Source organism: Ylistrum balloti, unplaced genomic scaffold (assembly GCF_031769215.1).
Source record: "Ylistrum balloti isolate Yb309-2 unplaced genomic scaffold, AGI_CSIRO_Ybal_v1 Utg369672, whole genome shotgun sequence".
NCBI lineage: Eukaryota > Metazoa > Mollusca > Bivalvia > Pectinida > Pectinidae > Ylistrum > Ylistrum balloti.
The window spans coordinates 2,454,830-2,477,563 of NW_026781917.1; the positions used below are offsets into that span (position 1 = coordinate 2,454,830).

At 39.9% G+C, this 22,734-nt stretch overlaps 3 protein-coding genes across 3 annotated transcripts in view; all 3 read left to right on the forward strand.

The window, feature by feature from the left end:
• The first annotated feature begins 7,687 nt into the window (after positions 1 to 7,687).
• On the forward strand, positions 7,688 to 8,542 carry LOC132562602 (uncharacterized). The gene has a single exon (XM_060227356.1). The coding sequence runs from the start codon at positions 7,688 to 7,690 to the stop codon at positions 8,540 to 8,542; it is 855 nt and encodes a 284-aa protein (XP_060083339.1).
• A 100-nt stretch (positions 8,543 to 8,642) lies between these two features.
• On the forward strand, positions 8,643 to 9,362 carry LOC132562613 (uncharacterized). Its single transcript, XM_060227366.1, has one exon. The coding sequence runs from the start codon at positions 8,643 to 8,645 to the stop codon at positions 9,360 to 9,362; it is 720 nt and encodes a 239-aa protein (XP_060083349.1).
• Positions 9,363 to 12,539: 3,177 nt separating this feature from the next.
• Positions 12,540 to 22,734, forward strand: part of LOC132562768 (uncharacterized) — a 32,428-nt gene continuing 22,233 nt past the window's right edge. Inside the window, exons 1-9 of the mRNA XM_060227534.1 lie at positions 12,540 to 12,684; positions 14,069 to 15,041; positions 15,565 to 15,706; positions 16,852 to 16,970; positions 17,139 to 17,325; positions 18,598 to 18,737; positions 19,657 to 19,801; positions 20,759 to 20,935; positions 22,252 to 22,380. Of these exons, the coding sequence (XP_060083517.1) occupies positions 14,093 to 15,041; positions 15,565 to 15,706; positions 16,852 to 16,970; positions 17,139 to 17,325; positions 18,598 to 18,737; positions 19,657 to 19,801; positions 20,759 to 20,935; positions 22,252 to 22,380 (1,988 nt within the window). The 5' untranslated portion in view covers positions 12,540 to 12,684; positions 14,069 to 14,092. The remainder of the gene's footprint in view (positions 12,685 to 14,068; positions 15,042 to 15,564; positions 15,707 to 16,851; positions 16,971 to 17,138; positions 17,326 to 18,597; positions 18,738 to 19,656; positions 19,802 to 20,758; positions 20,936 to 22,251; positions 22,381 to 22,734) is intronic.

Sequence of the window (22,734 nt, forward strand, 5' to 3'; positions counted from 1 at the left end):
CCATTCTCGGTTGCTCGTTCATCAATATTGCTGAGGAAGTACTGAGCATTTCTCCTTCTCGTAGCTCCTACGAAAACATCGGCGTTTCTTCCGTTTGAACATGCACTTTTAAAAGATTTAGCGTCCGAATCTCTATTTGCGATTCTCACAGTAATAGGAAATGTTTCGTTGGGGTTGCCCCCTCTTTAATCTGGGTACTATCATTGTTTTGTGTAGTTTTAAAACAGTTTGAGACTGTAGCGGAACGACGCGTAATGTCGGTGCACGACGAAGAAGGTGCGTTGTGTTAACGTTCATCTCTCCTGGGTTATCAAACTTGATTACCGGCCTGTGCACGGTATCGTGTGAAGTTTTCTGAACATGTGTGTAGCTGTGATGATTTTATTGAGTTTGAGTTATCTCCCTTCATGTAATATACCTAATTAATGTAATTAACACTGATTGAGTGATTTGTAAAGGAAACTGGTGTTTTCTATATATGTAATCATACTTTATAAATGAATAAATATATACATCTTACGTATTTTGGGTTATGAGATAGTTTTTGGTGCTTTATTAATCTGCGAAATAATGACACCCAGAATGTTACACCAAATTTTGTATAAAGGCTAATTGAAACCAGTACTGGAGGCCGAACATCACCAAACGTATCGCTATTACTGCATAAGACGTTAGATAAACATCACGACCCGATAGGCGCAAAACACCTAGCATTAGAGTTGATTGATAATAAATATAACAACTTCGTTAAATTTTATACCGATGGCTCTAAAAATCCAACCAATGATAGAGTAGGGATAGGTATATATAACGATACATATAACATCAGAAAATCTCTTCGACTAAGTGACAGAGCCTCGGTCTACACAGCTGAACTCATGGCTATTCAAATAGCATTACTAGGTATTAAGAAAAACCACACCAAATTTGAACGAGTAGTCATTCTTTCGGACTCCCTCAGCTCCCTACAATCCTTGACAACTGGAAATAGCAGTAGACCTAAACTGCTTAATGCAATTCATTATATGATCACCGAGATCGATCAATTAGGAATAGATCTAAAATTCGAATGGATTCCATCTCATGTCGACATTTTAGGTAACGAGATAGCAGATCAACTCGCTGGAGCAGCCTTAGGGTCACGTGATGTTTATCTAAATATAGACTTGAGTGTATCAGAGGTCGTCAGTATAATCAATAACAAAACTCAATTGATAAGGCAGGAAAATTGGTCGAAATTAACTAATAACTGGCTCTATTCCATCGAGAGCAATGTTAAGATCCAACCTCAGTTATATAGTTATAATAAAGTAGAGGATACTGTTATCACTAGACTTCGATTAGGCTACACCAAACTCGGTCATAACATCAACCGTATTAAAAAGGAAGTCAGTCCATATTGTCCAAACTGTGGTGAACCGGAAACCATAGAACACATTCTGTTCGAATGCACCATCCATGACAACTTTAGATCAGTTTTCCAAAACCAAATTGAGCATATAGACAATATGAAATTCGATTCCAAAACGGTACTCAACCCTCCAAAACAACATAGAAAATATGTATTCGACCAATTAACCTCCTATCTAACGGATATTGATTATATTGATAAAATCTAGGAAAGCGATATAATTATAAAAAAAAAACAAAAAAAAAAAAAAACAAAACAAAACACACACACACACACACGCAATATACGCAATTATGAGTCCACGTCCAGTATAGAATAAAAACACAAATAGGTACTACTTGTAGATCGTACAACCACTGCTTACTATAACTGGATAAACAGTGGACGTATTCGAATCTACATGTGCCCAATGGGTGTTCAGTAACTTATTGTAGGTAGGGAAACCAGGATACACAGCCCTCTGTAATTGACTTTACAGGGAGGTGTATTCAACACTGGACACAGGACTATAATTTCACCACCTCACATATATCAACAATACCCTTTAATACATGCCAATAACACACACCACATCCCTTAGCAGGGGACACTGTAGAAAAACAGTAAGATCCCCCCCCCCTTTTTTTTTAAGTAACCATACCCACAACACCACATACATACACAAAAACATCACCTACATAAATACAACATACACTGGGCCGAGACCCAAAGCCAACGACCTTTACAAAATCTCTTTCACTCTTCCTTCCACCTTCTAATATACAAATCCCTGTTCTAGTAGGGTAGACATGTAGACGATTATACACAGTAATCTACAGTCTCCCGAACGACATCGTTTGTATAATAATTCACATTAATTCTCACTAATCCCAAAAATCTACGCTAACCCAATTCCAGCACATTCTTTACATCACCCCATCACATCCACTCTCATAACTGAACTCAGTAATAACACAGTTCCCCACTTTTAAAATCCACTCTAGACCAGCATGACTAACCTTGTCAAATGGTGGCTAGTAATCCCATCTACAAATAACAAACCTACACCAGCTAACAAGCTAAACCTATTTTCCAATTTCCGACTTTCCCATACGCTCTCTCCCGCTATCTTCTAAAACTTCTTGTCCTTCGGAAGGAACGTTAAACGGGGGCCCGGTGTACAGTGAGTCACGCCGTGCACGTTAAAGAACCTCTGCTGGTTTTCGAAAAAGAGAAGGCTAGCCGCCACAGAGCATAGGTTTATAACAGGGAAATATAAAGTGAGACTAGAGTAGGACTAGGCGTTTCTGTGACAGTCCAAAATTTCCCCAGTTTTTTTTTTTTTTTTTTAGACGTTAGGGTATAGATTTAGTCAAATCTGTCCTCCCCATATTAGACCTGTTTGGTGATTACTAAAAAGCGAAATTGCACACCCTAATGCCTCGGCCCTACCAGCCCCCTCCCCCTTAGTGTCCTAGGCTCGGTTATAACCGGAACAAGGACGTTAAGCTAAAAAAAAAAAAAAAAATACTGGAGGCTGGAAGTTCTGAAGACACACAGAGTGTACAGCCAAAATAATAAGGTAAGCATTGGCTGCATACTGTTAACAGAAGCTCCTGCATAAGGGGTTGCCGGAATAAGGCTACTCGGGTAACAGTGTACGTGTGGTTGGTGCCAGTAAGTTGACGAGTCAGGTACGCCAGAAGCTCCTGGATAAGGAGTTGCCTGCAAAGGCTGCTCTGGTACGTCTGACTGCTGATACAAAAACTGACACCTTACCTTTGTACTTTGTAACAGCAGGACACTGGCAGGCGACGTCGGAGCTGTACGGTGGTCAGCTCGGCGACGTACCTGTAGTAGTGACAGTGTTGTGGTGCTGGCAGGCTGTTGAGTGTTGTTGTGTGTTGTAGCCTTGTGGTGTGAGCTACGTCCAGGCGACGGTGTAGGGAGAATAGGGGTACTGTCCATCCTATTGTAGTGTATATTGATATATTGTTTGTGTTATTTTGTTCAACTGTTCGGCCAGGTAGCCGAGGTATCCCGATCGCCTCTGGAGCAGGTAGCTCCGTATAAACTGAGAGCCCGGCGTGCACGCACGCTACCATAAGGGTGCACGTTACATTTTAATGGTGGCAGCGGTGGGATCATAGTTGAACGTAGCTGTATTTGTTGTATGTATTAATTTGCAATGGATGATATAAACAAGACCATTGAGGAGCTGGAGGCCCGTATCGCGTCCTATGGTGTGGGGCAGAGACCAGGAGGTGGTCCAGCCAGGCATTCGACTCCGAAGTGTACTAGCACAGTGACCTTAGACGAGGAGAACATAGCTGACTCCGGAATAGTGACTGTGCGCAGTTCAGATGTTGATTCCGGTGCTGGTTTGGGGCAGACGTCGAGGGATGCTGACCTACGTACTAAGTTTGTACAGTTTACCCCGCATACACCAGACAAGGAGAGATACAGAAATAATACTGGCGATAGGTTGTTGCAGGAGCAACCAGGTCCCTTGTCTGATTACTACAGAAGTACCAGTATGATGACAGTACATCCCAACCTCGCAGCAAGCGCCCGGATACAGACGACACAAAGACCAGGCGTATACCAACATTTAATATCAAGCCTGCAACCTACGACGGCAGTGGTTCCTGGTTGGATTACAAGGCGCATTTTGAATCATGTGCTGCGCTGGCTAACTGGACCGTGGATGAGAAGGGTTTGTACCTAGCAGTTTCCCTCAGGGGCCAGGCACAAGGAGTGCTCGGTAACCTTCCGGGGGGGGGGGGGCACTAAAAAAATATAAGGACCTGGTATGTGTTCTCAGTGAACGGTTTGCTCCACCAAACCAGACCGAACTCTATCGTGCTCAGTTAAGAGAAAAACGACAAAAGGCAACCGAGTCACTACCAGAGCTGGGGCAAAGCATAAGGAGGTTAGCAAACCAAGCGTACCCGACTGCACCGTCCTATGTCATAGAGGTGCTTGCAAAAGAGCAGTTCATTGACGCCTTGATAGACTCGGACATGAGATTGCGGATTAAACAAGCCAGGCCAGCTAGTCTCAATGAAGCTATACGCCAGGCCTTTGAATTAGAGGCCTTCATTAAGTCAGACCTGAAGCACAGGGAGTCGCAAGGATTCTTAAGGCCTATAGCACAGGAGGAGGCTAATGCCCAAGAGACTGACCAAGGAATAAAAGCTTTGACTGAAGCTATGAGCGAGATACAAGAATCCCTGGCCGGTTTAAAAACTTAAGTAGCGGACTTGGAGTCTAGACACCGCAATTGGATGCCGGCATCTAAATTCTGCAACAGAGGTACCGGCGGTAAATGTTTTAACTGTGGTGAAAAGGGTCATTTTCAGAGGAATTGCCCAGAAGAGAGAAAGGATAACCAGCAAGGTAATAAAAAAGAAAGAGCCAACTCCGCGACAAAGAAAGAACAAGCTGGCGTGAATAGACAAGCTGGAGAGCAGGGAATCTATGTCAATGTGGAGATTCAGGGAGTAAAAGGAAACTTTCTAGTGGACACGGGAGCGACTGTGTCGCTCGTATCTGACTATGTGTTTAAAGCAATATGCAGTAGAGATGAGTACCAGCACCCCTTGACAAAAGTGTCCCGCGACATCTTGTCAGCGAATGGAGAACCACTGGCAGTAAGTGGCCATACAGTTTTACCATTATTACTTGATAACCACTTGTACATGAAGGGACTGGTGGTAGCCAAACTATCAGTTGATGGAGTCCTTGGGTTGGATTTTATGAAAGATGAAGTGTGTTGTCGATGTAACAAAACAGAAACTTACAATTGGACAGCAGGAGGTTGAGTTGCTAAGTATGGGGAATATAGGATGTTATCGTGTGGCTGTTGCCAATACTCTTAGCATTCCCCCGCAATCTGAGATGGTTACATATGGACAGGTAATTCTTCCTCCTGGTACAGCTGTGCCCAACGGTGTTAGCATTATCGAACCTGCACTGACATTTCTGGACTCTGATCGAGCTTTGATAGGAAAGACTTTGGTCAGTAATAGTGCAACAGTCCCTGTGCGGATTATGAATGTATCCCCAGATGTAAAGGTGGTGCATGCAGGGACGGTTGTTGGGTCTCTCACACCGATAGACAGTGTTATGACGTGTGAACCAAGCAGCAAAGAGAAAGACATTTTAACTCCGGCACTTCAAGATCTGTTAGACAGGACCAGTAAAGGGCTTAGCAGAAATCAAGTGAAGCAAGTACGCGCACTGCTAGTTCGACATTCCAATGCCTTTGCAAAGGATAATCAAGACATTGGAAAGACCAGTGTTGTGAAACATTCCATCAGCGTTGGTGAGCATCCACCGATAAAACAACCCCTTCGTAAGCTCCCGGTGCATACAACACAGAGAGTAGACGAGCATATTGATGATATGTTGGACAGGGGGATAATCGAGCCTTTAACTAGTCCTTGGTCGTCTGGTGTCGTCCTCGTAAAGAAGAAAGATGGGAGTACCAGATTTTGTGTGGACTACCGGCGCCTCAATGACGCAACCATCAAAGACGTTTACCCTTTGCCCAGAATTGACGAATCATTTGATCAGCTCTCTGGGGCATGCTGGTTCTCTAACCTTGATTTGTGCTCTGGATATTGGCAAGTCGAGCTGGAGGTGGAAGATAAACCAAAAACTGCTTTCGGTCTTTGCAACGCCCCGGCAACTTTCGAAAGGCTGATGGAAACCGTGTTGCGGGGACTGCAGTGGGACATCTGCCTCATATACCTTGACGATGTGATTGTCACTGAAAGAACTTTTGAAGAAATGTTAAGCAATTTGGGAAAGGTACTGGAAAAAGTGTACGCTGTGTGCCAGAAAAGTTGAGTTCCTTGGGCATATAATTTCGCCTGAGGGGGTTTCCACAGACCCTGGCAAGATACAACTAGTGAAGGATTGGCCAGAACCAACGACTAACTGAGGTCCGATCTTTTCTCGGACTGAGTGGCTATTATTCGTCAAGGACTTCTCTGCCATTGCAAAACCACTGCATCGGCTCACCGAAAAACACAAACGTTTTATATGGACTAAAGAGTGCCAGGAAGCCTTTGATTGTCTCAAAGCAAGGCTATGCCAGTCCCCGATATTAGCTTACCCGGACTTCACTAAACCTTTTGTACTTGACACCGATGCAAGTGACCTGGCTATAGGAGGTGTACTTGCCCAGGTCCAGGATGGACACGAAAGAGTTATTGCATACGCTGGTCGGACACAGTCAAAGTCAGAAAGGAAATACTGTGTTATAAGAAAAGAGTTGCTGGTCGTTGTCTTTGTCAAGTAGTTTCGCCATTACTTGTATGGGAAACATTTCCTTCTTCGTACAGACCACAGTTCCCTGCGTTGGCTCCTAAACTTCAAGAACCCAGAGGGCCAACTTGCAAAATGGTTGGAAGTTCTGAGTATGTATGACATGAAAATCGAACATCGGCCAAGATCTCAGCACTAAAATGCAGACGCGCTTAGTAGACGACATTGTCAGAAGTGCAAGTTCGATCCTGAATGGGATTAGGTATCGAAGCTGTCTGTTGGTGGCTCGACAGAGACAGGGTCTGGCAAACAAGAAGAGGACGACAGGCAGAAAGATGAAACCGGAGAAAAATCTTTGTCAGTTCTCCAGCAAGAAGATCCAGATATTATGCTAATTAAGCAGTGGACAGAGGGCACTACCAAGCCAAACACTACAGACGTGCACATGGGCGGTACCATTGTGAAGTCCCTGTGGTCACAACGGGATATGTTGATAGTCCAGGATGACGTGCTGTATCGCAAATGGCAAGACTCTAAAGGCACCGCGTTGCAAGCGGTTGTACCGATGGCTGAGCGCAGGAGCATATTGATATGTGTCATGATCATCGGACTTCTGGTCATCTGGGAGTGAAGAAGACCTTGAGCAAGGTAAGACAAAGCTTCTACTGGCCTGGTCTACAGAGAGATGTGAGACAGTATATAGCAGGCTGTGAAGTGTGCTCAAAGAAAAAGGGACCGATGAAAACTCCGAAAGCGCTTATGCAGGTCGTTGGTGCCGGTATGCCTATGGAAAGGATAGCAACCGACATACTTGGAGATTTGCCAGTGACTAGCAAGGGGAATCGTTATGTACTAGTAGTGTCTGACTATTTTACTAAATGGACTGAGGCATTTCCAATGCCGGACATGACTGCGAAGACCGTGGCTGATATTATTGTTAGGGAGATCGTCACCAAGTTTGGCGTGCCAACGGTGATCCACTCGGATCAAGGAAAACAGTTTGAAGGACAACTCTTCTAACAGATGTGCGAGGTATTGCACATTAAAAAGACTCGAACCACTCCCTACCATCCAGAAGGAGATGGTATGGATAAGAGGTTCAATCGAACGCTGATTTCCATGCTGGCTTCCTATGTCAATGACCACCACACAGACTGGGATGACCATCTACCATTTGTTACTATGGCATATCGATCTGTAGTTCACGAAACTACTGGCAGCAGCCCGAATGCCCTTATGCTTGACAGGGAAGTATCAACGCCACTGGGCATTATGTATGAGATGCCCACAAGCGCAAAGAAAATTCCAACACACCAGTGGGCTTGGGAATTAAAGGAAAAAATGGAGACAGCCCATGTTCATGTCAGGAAACATACAAATGCAGAAATGCTGCGGCAAAAGATCTGGCACGACCGAAAGCTCAGCTGGCAAACCTTCTCGGCTGGGGATCAAGTCTATGTTTACTTCCCGAGGTATCTACCAGGCCATTTTCCAAAACTTACAAGTTATTGGAGAAGACCATATGAGGTAGTGAGCAGATGTTCAGATGTCACCTACAAGGTACTGTGTGGGGCTCGCGGTGCACCCCAAATAGTTCATGTAGATCGCATGCAACTGAAGAAAAGACAACAGCTAACAGGCGAGTCAACATTGGACACAGAACCGATAAAATATACCTCAGAACATAAAAAGGGTGAGGTTAGAGGCAGAGTTGGGCAAGGTCCCGAAACCGTTGGGGACGGGATCAAATCCAGTCCCACTGGGGATGACAGTGAAAGCGCCGAGAGGAGTGAGGGCGAATGTGAAAGCCCGTTCCCGTCTCGACGTACGAGACGGCCACCACGCTGGCTGGCCGAGTATGCTACTGATTTTGATTAATTAGAGTACTGATAATATTCTTGTATTCCTGATTTTGTTACTTGGTCACAATATTCATACATCCTTTGAATCCTTCCATCCCTTCTTATATGTTGTAGAGATGGTGAAGACAAAGACCACTCCAAGGAAGGAACAGCGATGTCCCATGTGTACATTCACTTGTGTGGATATTGAAAGGATGAAGGAGCAAATTGTCAGGTGTGGTTTGAAGGAAATGGAGAAGAAATCCTTCGTATGTGAAGAATGCTCCTTTGCTACCACCTCAGCAAGCAATCTTCTCCGGCACACAAGGAGAAGGCACAGTGCAGAACATACGGCACAGCCAGGACTCTCACACGAAGGAGGCAACCTGTCGACTGAAAGAGAGGATGAAGAGTCGTGGAAAGACAATGACCCTGGTGATCTTGCTAGCATCCTAGGTGATGTGTCGGACTCTGACAATGGAGAAGACAATAATGATTCTGCTGGCGTGGAACCTGATGTAGAGGCCATTCCCGATCCTACTGTGAGGAAGCTTACACGGCCAGATAAAGTGTTCACCTTTAAACGGGCGCCAGAGAAACTGAGTCCCAAGGATCCCAGGAATCGTATCCCACAGAAACTCCCAAGGGTAGAGAGGCCTCCTACTAATCTCCATCAAATTCCTAAGGTGTTAAAAGCAGTGGCGAGTGTGTCTACTCAGACAAAACCTGTTGTACAGAATCATGTGGTCTGGAAAACGACAAGGTACACCGAGGGAGATAAGGAAATCGGACTGGTGGAAATGCAGGAGACGGAGACCTTCTGTGGTGTCTGCGGTGCTACAAAACTGGACAATTAAATAAGTGTAGGCGGAAGTGTTTGTGTCCTTTGGACCTACTGAAAGTTTTACGTTTATTAAATGTGAAAGACTGTTGTTGTTACAATGTGTTTTGCATAAGTTTGTAAATATTGTATTTGTCATGCGGGACGCATTGACTTAAGGAGGGGGAAATGTGATGATTTTATTCAGTTTGAGTTGTCTCCCTTCATGTAATATACCTAATTAACGTAATTAACAATGATTGACTAATTTGTAAAGGAAACTGGTGTTTTCTATATATGTAATCATACTTTATAAATGAATAAATATATACGTCTTACGTATTTTGGGTTATGAGATAGTTTTTGGTGCTTTGTTAATCTGCAAAATAATGACACCCAGAATATTACACCAAATTTTGTATAAAGGCTGATTGAAACCAGTACTGGAGGCTGGAAGTTCTGAAGACACACAGAGTGTACAGCGAAAATAATAAGGTAAGCATTGGCTGCATACTGTTACCAGAATCTCCTGCGTAAGGGGTTGTCTGAATAAGGCTACTCGGGTAACAGTGTACGTGTGGTTGGTGCCAGTAAGTTGACGAGTCAGGTACGCCAGAAGCTCCTGGATAAGGAGTCGCCTGCAAAGGCTGCTCTGGTACGTCTGACTGCTGATACAAAAACTGACACCTTACCTTAGTACTTTGTAACAGCAGGACACTGGCAGGCGACGTCGGAGCTGTACGGTGGTCAGCTCGGCGACGTACCTGTAGTAGTGACAGTGTCGTGGTAATGGCAGGCTGTTGAGTGTTATGGTGTGTTGTAGCCTTGTGGTGTGATCTACGTCCAGGCGACGGTGTAGGGAGGACATGGGCACTGTCCATCCTATTGTAGTGTATATTGATATATTGTTTGTGTTATTTTGTTCAACTGTTCGGCCAGGTAGCCGAGGTATCCCGATCGCCTCTGGAGCAGGTAGCTCCGTATAAATTGAGAGCCCGGCGTGCACGCACGCTACCATAAGGGTGCACGTTACATAGGCAAAGTTCTTAGAAAGAGAATTACGTTGGACCCGTGTTGGATTGTCCGCCTCTATGATAGCGGGTGACGGGTCACCTCGTTCGTCACGGTCATGCTCCCGGGTACCGTTAAGTTCCTGAGTGAGATGCGATTCATCTGTCCTGTATCGGTGTCGGGTAGGCCAGTGTTACCTGTCTGACAGGCACTGGGGCTCTCAAGGGGGGCACATGTTACTTTATCACTTGCCTTTCAATTCGATTTCGAGATCCCATTATCGACAGTTGTTAGCTGAGTTAACTGAGAGCTTAGATAAGACAATATCGCGTCATTAATGCGGTAGTCAAACTCTCCAACATTTTTAAATACGCACGAGACCTGACGTTGGAACGCGTCGTATTTGGCTGATTTTGACCTTGTTTCCGCAACATGGGATACTAACGCTGAGCGCAGTGTGTCATTTTCCTCTTTTAGATATTTCAGTTCTTGGGATAACTTCTGTTCGTTCTTCCTGCGACCGTCTACCAATTTTTCAAGGGACACTAACCTTTCGAGGGCCACATGTGTATTGCTGGTTACCTCTACGAGTTTGAGTGAGGACGTTTTACTTACTGGGGGACAGGCAGGGGTTTCGATACTAACAGTACGCAAAAAACATCATCAATGTCCGTATTATCACCCTGTATAAACAGTTGTAGAATGTGACAGTCTTTAGCGTATTTCCAGGCACTACTATTCTAAGTAGTGTTTTTCCCTGATCGTAAGTCTCCCTTGGGACACCCCTCAATTATCCTTGCCCTGCCAGCTGATATGGACCTGTACCAAGTAATGGTGTCATTACTATTGTGCGAAAGTTCCAGTAATTTGACAATGTATTCAGTTCTTGTGATGTTCGTTAGTTCCCCATCAACGTTTACTATATGACTCTGTCCATCAAGAATGACAGTTTCCTGAGATTCACACTGAGACAGATTCAAGTCACAAGTTATATCACGGTCGGACTCAGGGTCCAGGCTTTGGTCATAAGATGACACAACAGATTTGTGAGAAATAGACAAATCGACACTTCCAATAACATCATCAGTGATACATGCAAACTCACCGGCTCCCGGCAACTCAACTGGTGTGAGAGTTGTGTACGTCTTCGGACTTGTATTGAGTTTACAGCTAGGCTAATGCCGTCACTTATATCCGCCATACTGGTTATCTCGCAATGCAAGAAGTAATTGCATAACCAGGTTATACATTTTCTGATTTGATCAACAGTTATTGACACTTTCCCCAAACTGGTAATGTAATGCCCAGTTCACTCATTTATTCATAAATGATCATTATTGATAATCAAAAGTTAGCTTCGGAAGAGTGTTGTAGAGATAATTACAAGGATCGTTTAGATGCCTCTAAAACGGTATTATCATCGTCTGACCATGCGATTTCTTGAAATACATGTAACTCTGCGGGAGCCTTTAAAAATGGCAATTTTACCGCTTCTCATTTTTTTTCTAAAATTTTCACGGTTTACTCTTCAGAAAATGAGCCAAATAATTTGATAAAAATAGTTGATGCACTAAAAACAGAAAAAAAGTAGTTTTTTTCATGCAAGAAAACTTGTTTTTTAACTGAGAAACTGTTGAAAATGTCATTTTCCTAGTTCGAGATTGTTAATTATTATTTCATTAAATATGTTTATATTAATTTTTGTCAGAAACATGTAACATAATATTATATAATATATACTTATTCAAAAATGACATTCTATGACTATATACACCATTTTTTAAACATTTTTTGAGAAAATACTGACCCCAAATCCCAACAAAATTGACTAAAATTGAAACAGTAATCGTTTGACTTTTAAATGGCAGCTTTACGGCTTCTCGATTTTCCTGAAATTTTCACCGAATGCTTTGATATAATGTATAAAAATTTTGGTGCGCTCCTTTAGTAAATATTAACCGCAATTTGACACAAAAGTCAAAATCAGCATGTGTCTGCACCGATTAGATGACTGGGGTGGGGGTTAGGGACACAAGCTGTAGAAATCTCAACAATATCAGGCCTGAATCCATTTTGGCACGGTATCCCACCGAACCTACTACTGCACTGTCAATGTATCGAACGAAGGGAGATAACTCTAATACTTTCGGCGCATGATTGTTGATGGTGCAATCGCAACAGAAGGCGGTCCATCCAGGAGTGCAATTAGCTGTTTCTGTTGTTATAGAAATGTTGCATCACTAAAATGTTTGGCGTATATGTACCAACAACTAGACAGGGCATTATAAATTGAACAGACTTGGACATCTTTGCAAGGGACTACGTTTAGATGGTGTACGTTTGTACAGGTATGTCTTTGCTGTTGTGATGAAAACAAACGCGGAAAGCAAAGTAGGCGTACGTATGTGATTTTAGTCGATCTGTAGAGTGTCAGAAAATTCTTCAAGGATAGTCTGAATCGTTTACCATTGACCGCGGGAGAGTATATTCCTGATACAGTACTGTAAATCCAACTGAAATGGCCGATTCCGATCCCGATCCAAAGTATTTTCCGAATTAGGCTAATCTGTTTTGTGATTCTGTCTTGGGACTCATTTATATCGGACGTTCAACAATGCCCCTCGTCCAAACGAGTCCCAAGAAGGAATCCCAAAAGGGATTGTTTCCGAATATGATTATTTTTGCTTTTGTCACAGACAAAGCACAAGTTTATACTCGTTTAGTGACCTAGCATGTATACTATATTTTTTTGTTTTAGAAATATATCACAGGGATATGATAACACACACACACGCAACCCCCCCCACCCCAACAGGGATATGGTAATGCACAGTCCGAAGGATTATGACTTTGTATCTGTGATTTTATTATTGTCCTCTTGTCCTCGGCAAAAACAAAATAAAATCGTGGATAGATAAAACATCAGTGTTAGTCATGACAAGAACGCTATAGACAAGATAACACCCTCTCCTTTTGTATAACCACAAGGGACCTAGACATATCTAACAGTAGCAGATTGGTATGGCTTGTATATAGTGTTAAATACGGTCTCTGTCACTCATTTGATGGAACATCTTTTTTTGACTCGGTTGGTAAAGTCAGTTGATTATCACCCCAGAGACCCTGGTTTGATTCCTGGTTTGGGCACTTGACAGGAATGTATACTCTCCCAGTTCATTTACATATGTTGGACAATTTAATCTAGTTTGTTGAAGATTTTAGTACTGTCTGTATATACAAGTTGGAATTTTTTCCTAATTTCATTACAGAAAATCTACTCTTTGTAAGTAAACAATGGGTACATAGCAAGTTGGTGTTCACAAGTTTACTTTATTTTCATATGTTGCTGGCAAGTGTAGATCCAGGACAGATGATCATAGCTTATTGAATTTAGAATCATTGTTTATGATAATTTACATGTAAATGCTTACTGATATGGTGTCTTTTGAAAGATGAATATATTTTTTAACCATTATTTTTACACAGTCATTCTTTCTGTCTTCGTATCATGTTCAAGATCACATAGTTTAAAATGCATATTTTCAATTGATTTTAAAAAACTTCTGTAAAATATAAACCCTGAGCAATGATATTGTCACAACCTAGTAATTGGCATGCACAATGTTATAAACAAAGTGTAGACAAAGCTTTTTGGTTTAAGGGAATAAGGTATCCTGTTGGACCGCTCAAACACCATGGACATAATTGTGCATTTATATTAACACTTTGCAGGATTGTGCAGTATAGTGTAACGAAATGGATGAGGAAGAGGGGCTGGATGTGCTGATAGCCCAGAGAAGCCAGCGACCATCTTATGCTCGTATGATATCTTGGGAGTTTGATGATGCAGAGGAACCAATGGTGGTGTCGATGCAAAGACGACGAAGAAGGAGGTCAAAACAGCAATCAGGGGAGACAAATGAGCACACAGCTGACCTTGACCCTGAATTGAGGTCAGGGGTATCAAGTCTGTCACTGAAGAGTGATTCAGATGAGGAATTCTTTTCAGCAGAAGAATGGTTAATTTCAGATTCCGAGTCGGTTACAGAAAATAGTATTGTATCTGAGAGAAGTGATGGAGTGCAGGAATTGACAGGGGCAGAATGTGAAAGTGATGAAAACTCAGTATTTTCAGATGAAAACACTAGTTTGACTACCAGTTCTTCAAATATTAGATCTTCTAGACTTAGCAAAAAACAAAAGAAAAAACGTCGAAAAGAAATGAGTACAATGTACGAAAATCAGATACGGCCATTTATGGATTTAGAATTTGATGATATCGAACACATACTGCCTGACCAACCTTCTGTTGATAGAATGTTGGACTTATCCAAAGATGTTCCATCACTGGTTCAATTGTGTATCAGATCATCTTACAAATTAAACTTCAAATTGATGCCTGAACTTCCGAACAAATTAAAAAGACTTTTCCATGTAGATGATGATTTCTCTTTACAAAAAATACAGTTGTCGTGGTTGCATTCAACATTAGCCCGTTTTGAACCCAAAGAGAAATTTACAGAAAACTGTATGTTCAAAATGAACCCTGATAGACCCGTATTATTGCACCCTGTCAGAAATGTTTGTAACAAGACGTCCAGTGTGAACCATACTGATCATACTGTACTGGCCACACTACCGCTAACAAGTATTGACTGGACTGACCCAAACTTGGAACAAAGGAGAGCGATCAGCACTTGGGCAGGTAAACATTGAACAGAAAATCTGAAGTAAAAAGGCAACATATGTAAGGAATTAGTTTTTTTTTTACAAACAATTAACATGCATTTTTGAGTTACAGTAATAGAGATCAGTTTTGTTCTTTATAAAACAAGTGGATCTTCAAGAATGATACCAAAATGAGACTATGATACAAGAATATATAATAGGCATTGTAGGTGTACTTACATGATGTATAATATATATATACAGAGTAAATATAAGCATGGAGGTAGGGACAGGCCAAAAGGAATGATTAATATCATAATTTTGTTTTCTTTGCCTAATATTTGATTTTATTGTTTCCAAAACAGTGAATTAGTTCAGCTCCTATGGGGAGCCCTGTGTATATAAATAAAATCCTGCTGTTATTAATTCTTGAAGCATAGTTAGTATATAATTCAATAACAAGTTGTCAAGTGTATGTTATTCAGTTTATGTATCTGACAACTATCAACTTATTTCAATGTTGAAATGGATAAAGGTTTAATTGACTTCTTTATTGATAGTGGTGGCTGCCACCTTGGAGCTGATGATGCCTCCATTTTTATCTGCCAGTGCCTACAGACACCAATCAGAGAGTGAAGATGACCGCATTGTTAGAGCTACAAGGAGTTTGATGACCAGATTGAAATTTGCTATGAAGAGCAGGTACGCAATATGATGTACACATGCACCAAAAAAATACTGATTTTTGAGTTTTTAGTCCTAGTTTTGAACTAGGGACCCTAGCTGAGGCATAGGCTGACGGAGGTGGGAGTGTGTGTTGTGTATCAAATTAGGCCACTCTGACCTTTATTTTGACCTTTGACCTACATCATTGAACAAGATTTTCTGTGTGCTATTTCCTTCACTACTTTTCACTAGAACTTTATACTGGGAGCATGGGTTTACTGAGGTGAGGTGATGTATATGTGTCGTGAACCAGACATAGGTCATTTGACCTACATTTTGACCTTCAACCTTAAGTAGGAACGTGGGTTACCTTTGATTCAAATTAGTGATATTGCCTCTTTGCCACTATGATGTAACTTAAATGATTTAGTGTCTGTATCACCAGCTAAATTAGTGATATTAGTGGAAGATAAGGTGTCATCATGTGTAGTTAAACAGTAAAATACCACCTCTTCCTGATTTACACCCAGCACATTCATTTGTAAGGCTGACAATATTGACATTACTGAATACACTAGATTTGGTCAATATTTATTGTCTAGAATTCTGTACAAATTTATCACATTTGCATGCTTAGCATTTCACATTTGCAGAGAAACTCTAATAATGAGCTTTTTTTATCCACTGGTTATTTTTTTTTAGGAAAACACAGAAGTTTCAGCCTTTCAGAAATCTTGTCATGTGATATCAAGTTCTTGTAACACACATTGATTGATAATGTGATGCAACAGTTTATCACAAATGATAGTGTAACTTTGGTAAAAACCAGCTGCAATATACCGCTCGGCTAGAGAGAACTTCTCTGTAGCTTGATGGGTTGAGCATTAGACTAGTAAGCCAGAGGTCCAGGGTTCGAATCCTAGCAGAGACATTGAAATAAATAATGACCTCTGTTAGCAAAGTACACATTTCTTTGTCAGATGATTTTTGGTAAATAATTGATAAAAGCTTGCAGAGAAGATGTTGACCTTACTCTTGATATTAATTAGTGTTTTAATTTTTGTGATTGTATAAAACAGTTTGAGACAGGTAGATAGCTAGTTATAATCACATAGATATTGCCTGGTGGATGATTTCATATTTTGGAGTTGTGATGTTGTATTGTGTGTTTTTATTGTCAGATTTCCCACTGTAGTGTCGCACTGTTTTGATGATGCTGTGCCGTATGCTTTGTGGGCTAGGGGAGACATCCATCAGGCTACTGAGTACTTCAAGTCACTTTCACAGAGTACAGATAATAGTGAGTATCAATGACACATTTTGATTCTGGATATTAGAGAAAGAAATAATTAGTAATTCAATGTGTCTACGTGATCTAAAATGAATGTCTTTTTTTCAATATTTATAAAATGCTTTAGAACACGAAATCATAACACAGGTGTATGTTAATATGTTTGCCTTCTTACAGAAGCCTTAAAAGCTGTTTACCATAATGAAGTGGGCCATATGCATGCCATGATTGGGGCCACAGAAACAGCAGCAAAATTCTACAGATTGTCCTCTGATATTTTACTGAAGGACGTCAAAAACAGTCTCTGTGCAGACAATATTACCACTAATATGTTGTTGCTGGTTGCTAACCTCTATGACCAGGGGTAAGTATTTGATGAGGTCACTATGGTCATCAAAAATACTCCTAATATTCCTAATATTTTCAGTACTTAGTTTGGTGTTTTTGGTGAGTGCCCTCTTTCAAAAAACTGGATGATTATTAACATAATTAGTTAAAATGTAGTAAGTCAGTGTTTTACACAAGTCACCCTTAGCTATAATGCTGTTTTCCTGGTGTTGGTGTCAATGTCAACGTCAGCATCCTGTCCAAAAACTGAATTTTTTGCAAACTTTCAAATTCATATGTATATATCCCCACATTTGGCTACTAGAAGTCTAAGATTGGTATTATAGCAACAAAATGCAGATTTTTGGGCTTATTTATTTCTTTTGCGAAATTTATCAGCTTTTGGACTGAACAGTTTTGACATCAACCTATTTAAAGTTTTTGGATGTCTGTATAAGTGCATAACTGTACCTCCAACACCCCTCCTATTTGGCACACTCATTTCATTTACATTCCAGGAGCGATCATGATGTTACAGAATTTTCATGTTCAACTGTTGTATGAACAATATTTTTGTTTTATAACTTTGGAAAGTAAAAATTAAAAAAAAAACATTTTTGCTAAGCTGGGTTCATTTGAAAATTTTAACACGAAGAGAAAAAATGTCCTTATTTTTATGTTGCTGTACCTTTTTAGAGTTTACAATGCATAACATACACATAAAAAATCAATGTGTTTCTATCTCTCTCTTTGGTATTATCCTGTTTCATATTGTCTCCCCTTGAAATGCCAGAGGGTACAAATTACATTTAAAGTTTTTGTGTTGCAATAAGTGTATTATGAATTTGTGTAGTTGCGATTAGCTGAATGTTTCTTTTGTCATAACTTCATGACTTGATGTCACAAAAGAAAAAGACGTATAGTAAGAATATCACTGATATAAATTGTCTACTGCAGTCTTATAAAATGCCATTGGTACAAATATGTTGATATGTTATCTAAGAGTCTAAGTTCAGTTATCTTACATTTGTTTTGTATAAAGCCAGAAGTTGTGAAAATAAAAATGGGAAGACTTCTTTCATAAACTTCATATGAAAGAAATCCCAAGATAGATTCTCTATATGTCTAACGCTGTCAATATTCTGATGGCAATCAAAGTTCAAATGTCATGCCCTTCAATTCTAGGTCAAAGGTCATAGAAGTTATTCCTTTGAGTTAATGCAGCCTGAAAACCTAACAGATGTCATTTTGTTTTTCTAAACATTCGTGCAATGTTGATAAATTTATGTCACAATCTTTCTCCGATAAGGATCTTTACACCTCAGAAAGGAAAACAATCAGCCCATGCTTGGAACGTTGTATTGACCAGTAAGTACAGTCAAAAGGTCGAAGGTCTGGAGCGACACATCATGGATTCTTACCTTTGCACACACTGTGGATCAGTTCAGGGTAAATTCATTTTTTTCTTTTCCAATCTTTTGCTGAATTTTTTTTAACCTCTTCAAATTCACAAAAATAAAATGTTTAGAGCATTATTGCTGCTGGATGTTTCGTAGTGTGTAATTATATTCAAAGTGGTTTGTATCCTCGGTTATGTAGTAGCATAAAATAAACAAAAACACATTTACATTTAGATGATCCAGCATGTTAATTGTGTCTGAGCCAGAGTCTGTACAATTAAGCTTTTTACATGTAACAGTCAATAAATATACAAATTGCTTTCAGTAATTCAAATATACACTATAAGTTAGTTAATATGGTATGTCTTGTTTACAACTTACTATGATTAAACAAATTACTGTAAAATTACTGTAAATATATAGATACAAACTGTATTTGCTTCTCGGAATATTTCAGCATTTATCCAATTTTAACAGATTCGAAGGATGAATTTTGCAAAATCACTTTTTTTTGAATAGATATATAAAACAAACAAAATCTGAAACCATAATTGTATACGGAATTTCCATTTTCATCTTGCAATAAGCCTATGCCATGTAATAAGCCCATCTAGTAGAATTGATGTATGCAACAAGCACTATTTCAGTGTCTTTGATAAGCCCACTGATTCTAGTAATAATGTGTTGGCATTCATCCAACAGTAATCCCTTTTAATAAGCCTACAGTAGCATTTCCAACAAACATTTGAATGTCATGTAATAAGCCCACTCCCAGACATTGAGTAAGTGGAAATATGCTTATTGCAGAATATATATACACCAAGATGCTAGAACATATTGATAATCACTAAAGTGTTGGTGTTTTATGGTGGAGAGGTTTGATTATGAATACACTACTGATATTAAATTTACCTTCCTAGTTCCTCTGGTTAGCCAATAGCATGTGTACATTGGTCGTCTAATTTCAGGAATAGAATGGTTGGAGCAGGCCAAATCCATGCTGACTGATCTTTCGACCTCTGACCCTGAACTTGTATACTACCTCAGTATGGTCCATGCCTTATTAGGGGAGGAAAAACAGGCACACACTGTCTACATGGAATATGTCAAAATGTATTTATATCACATAAATCTTAGAAACCATTTCTGTGTACATGTATTGTGTAATTGGATATTTTTGTGGTGAGGTAATTTTTGAGGGTTTAATGAGTGACCTCAAAAATATAAATAAAATAATTGAGTCATTGGTCCGCTAATTGTATGTTTTTATATTCACGGAGTTTTTAAATTTAACAATGAAATTTCCAATGTTTGAACGATAGAAATGATATAAAAATATACATCAATTAGGCTGTTTCTTGTAAGACTTTGAGTTTCATTACATGTGGGAATTTCTGTCTTATTTCTATTTACATGTGGGAATTTCTGTCTTATTTCTATTTACATGTGGGAATTTCTGTCTTATCTCTATTTACATGTGGGAATTTCTGTCTTATCGCTATTTACCTGTGGGAATTTCTGTCTTATCTCTATTTACATGTGGGAATTTCTGTCTTATCTCTATTTACCTTGGGAATTTCTGTCTTATTTCTATTTACCTGTGGGAATTTCTGTCTTATCTCTATTTACATGTGGGAATTTCTGTCTTATCTCTATTTACCTGTGGGAATTTCTGTCTGATTTCTATTTACCTTGGGAATTTCTGTCTTATTTCTATTTACCTGTGGGAATTTCTGTCTTATCTCTATTTACATGTGGGAATTTCTGTCTTATCTCTATTTACATGTGGAAATTTCTGTCTTATCTCTATTTACATGTGGGAATTTCTGTCTTATCTCTATTTACATGTGGAAATTTCTGTCTTATCTCTATTTACATGTGGGAATTTCTGTCTTATCTCTATTTACATGTGAAAATTTCTGTCTTATCTCTATTTACATGTGGGAATTTCTGTCTTATCGCTATTTACATGTGGAAATTTCTGTCTTATCTCTATTTACATGTGGGAATTTCTGTCTTATCTATTTACATGTGGAATTTTCTGTCTTAACTCTGATTGAAAAATTTAAGGTTGGGAGAAAACTCTTTTGAAGCTGCTGGTAGAGAGATTGTGTCCCTCAGTGGAAAAGGGGCCAAATGTAACCCCTGGAAACCTTTGGTTACCATGGTGAAAGAACTTGATAATAACGTCAACTTCTTGCCTGTGATATGGAGAGTTCAGCTTGGACATCTAAAAATTTCTACTGGGTAAGTTACCACTCCTCTATCACAAGGACGTTAAATGTATCAAACCTTTTCACCCTGTAGATCACAAGGACGTTATAAGTATCAAACCCTTTCACCCCGTAGATCACAAGGACGTTATAAGTATCAAACCTTTTCACCCTGTAGATCACAAGGACGTTATAAGTATCAAACCTTTTCACCCCGTAGATCACAAGGACATTATAAGTATCAAACCTTTTCACCCCGTAGATCACAAGGACGTTAAATGTATCAAACCTTTTCACCCCGTAGATCACAAGGACGTTATAAGTATCAAACCCTTTCACCCTGTAGATAACAAGGGTGTTATAAGTATCAAACCTTTTCACCCTGTAGATCACAAGGACGTTACAAGTATCAAACCTTTTCACCCCGTAGATCACAAGGACGTTATAAGTATCAAACCTTTTCATCCCATAGATCTCAAGGATTTAAATAGATGTGTGAGAGAAAATGAACAGATACTTAAAGAAGAGACAAAAAGGAAAGAAAATGAAGGATCAGAAGTTTGGTTTACTGTTGCTTTATTTCCTACTAAGAGCATGAAGTGTCATTTAAGGAAGTCCAGTGCCAGGTTTTGGGTGGTGGAGGAAAGCTGGAGTTCCCTCTAAAAAACTCCTGACCTGCGGTCATTGCCTGGTGACTGTCCCAGGTCCAGAATGTGGGACATCGAGGTGGAGGGTTAATGATAAAGGTGGTCAGACACCTTCCCATTCATCCAGGACATATTGTTCTTCTGTGCACTAATTAAGCACAAAATAGAGTACTTTCCCTCCCCTAACGTAAAGTGGTTTCCGTCTTGACCTTGATTTCATTCCATGTCATGACTTAACCCTGAGGTATTTTTATACGCAAAATATCACTTACCAAAGGTAACCACTAGAAGACCCGAATATGCACCCATTCATTGGTTAAATCCAAATTGACATACCATACAAACAAGGAATGTATATGATTTTATGTTGATATTTTAAATATAGATCAATTTACTCCTTGCCATGATTTAAATATGGATATAGTGCCATATTTCATTATAAGTATTCCTAATGTCTTTATTTCTGTATACTATACAACAAGATGAATCACATAAATGTCCCTGAATTATTTTTTCTTCAATTTTTGGTTCGTGTGTTTTCATATTTATTTCATAGATCGGTCTTATATGTATCTTAAGTAGGTACACTTGATTAGTGACTGTGGAGCAGAACAAGGGCAGAAAACTCACATTGTCTTTATCAAATGTAAAAATATTTTGTTTCTAAGTCTTTTAAAAGGACATTTCTTTCCGATATTTACAGGAAAGGCTTAGAGAGTGATATTTGCAGTAAAACACTTGACCTGCATTTTGATAACAATGGGTATTTGACTGGAAATATGCAGATGTATCTGCCTCCTATCCGAGGGATACAAATCAACCCTTATACAGGGTAAGTTAACATTGTCTTTATCATGCCCCAACAAAGGGTAATAAAGGGCCACATGTGGCCCTAAATGGTTAGTATATGGCAAACGTAACCTTTTCTTGGGGCAAGTAAGGGTAACAATAGGACCCTAAAAGGGCCATAAAAATGAATGCTCACACTTGGATCTTAATGGTTAGTAAGGACATGCTCAAGCTCCTCCCCCCATCCTACACACCAGGTAAACAAGGTTGCACTAAATATCCAAACAAAAAGTATAGAAGGTAATACTTTGGCATTACATAGGACAAGAAAACAAAAAGTATAGAAGGTAATACTTTGGCATTACACAGGACAAGAAAACAAAAAGTATAGAAGGTA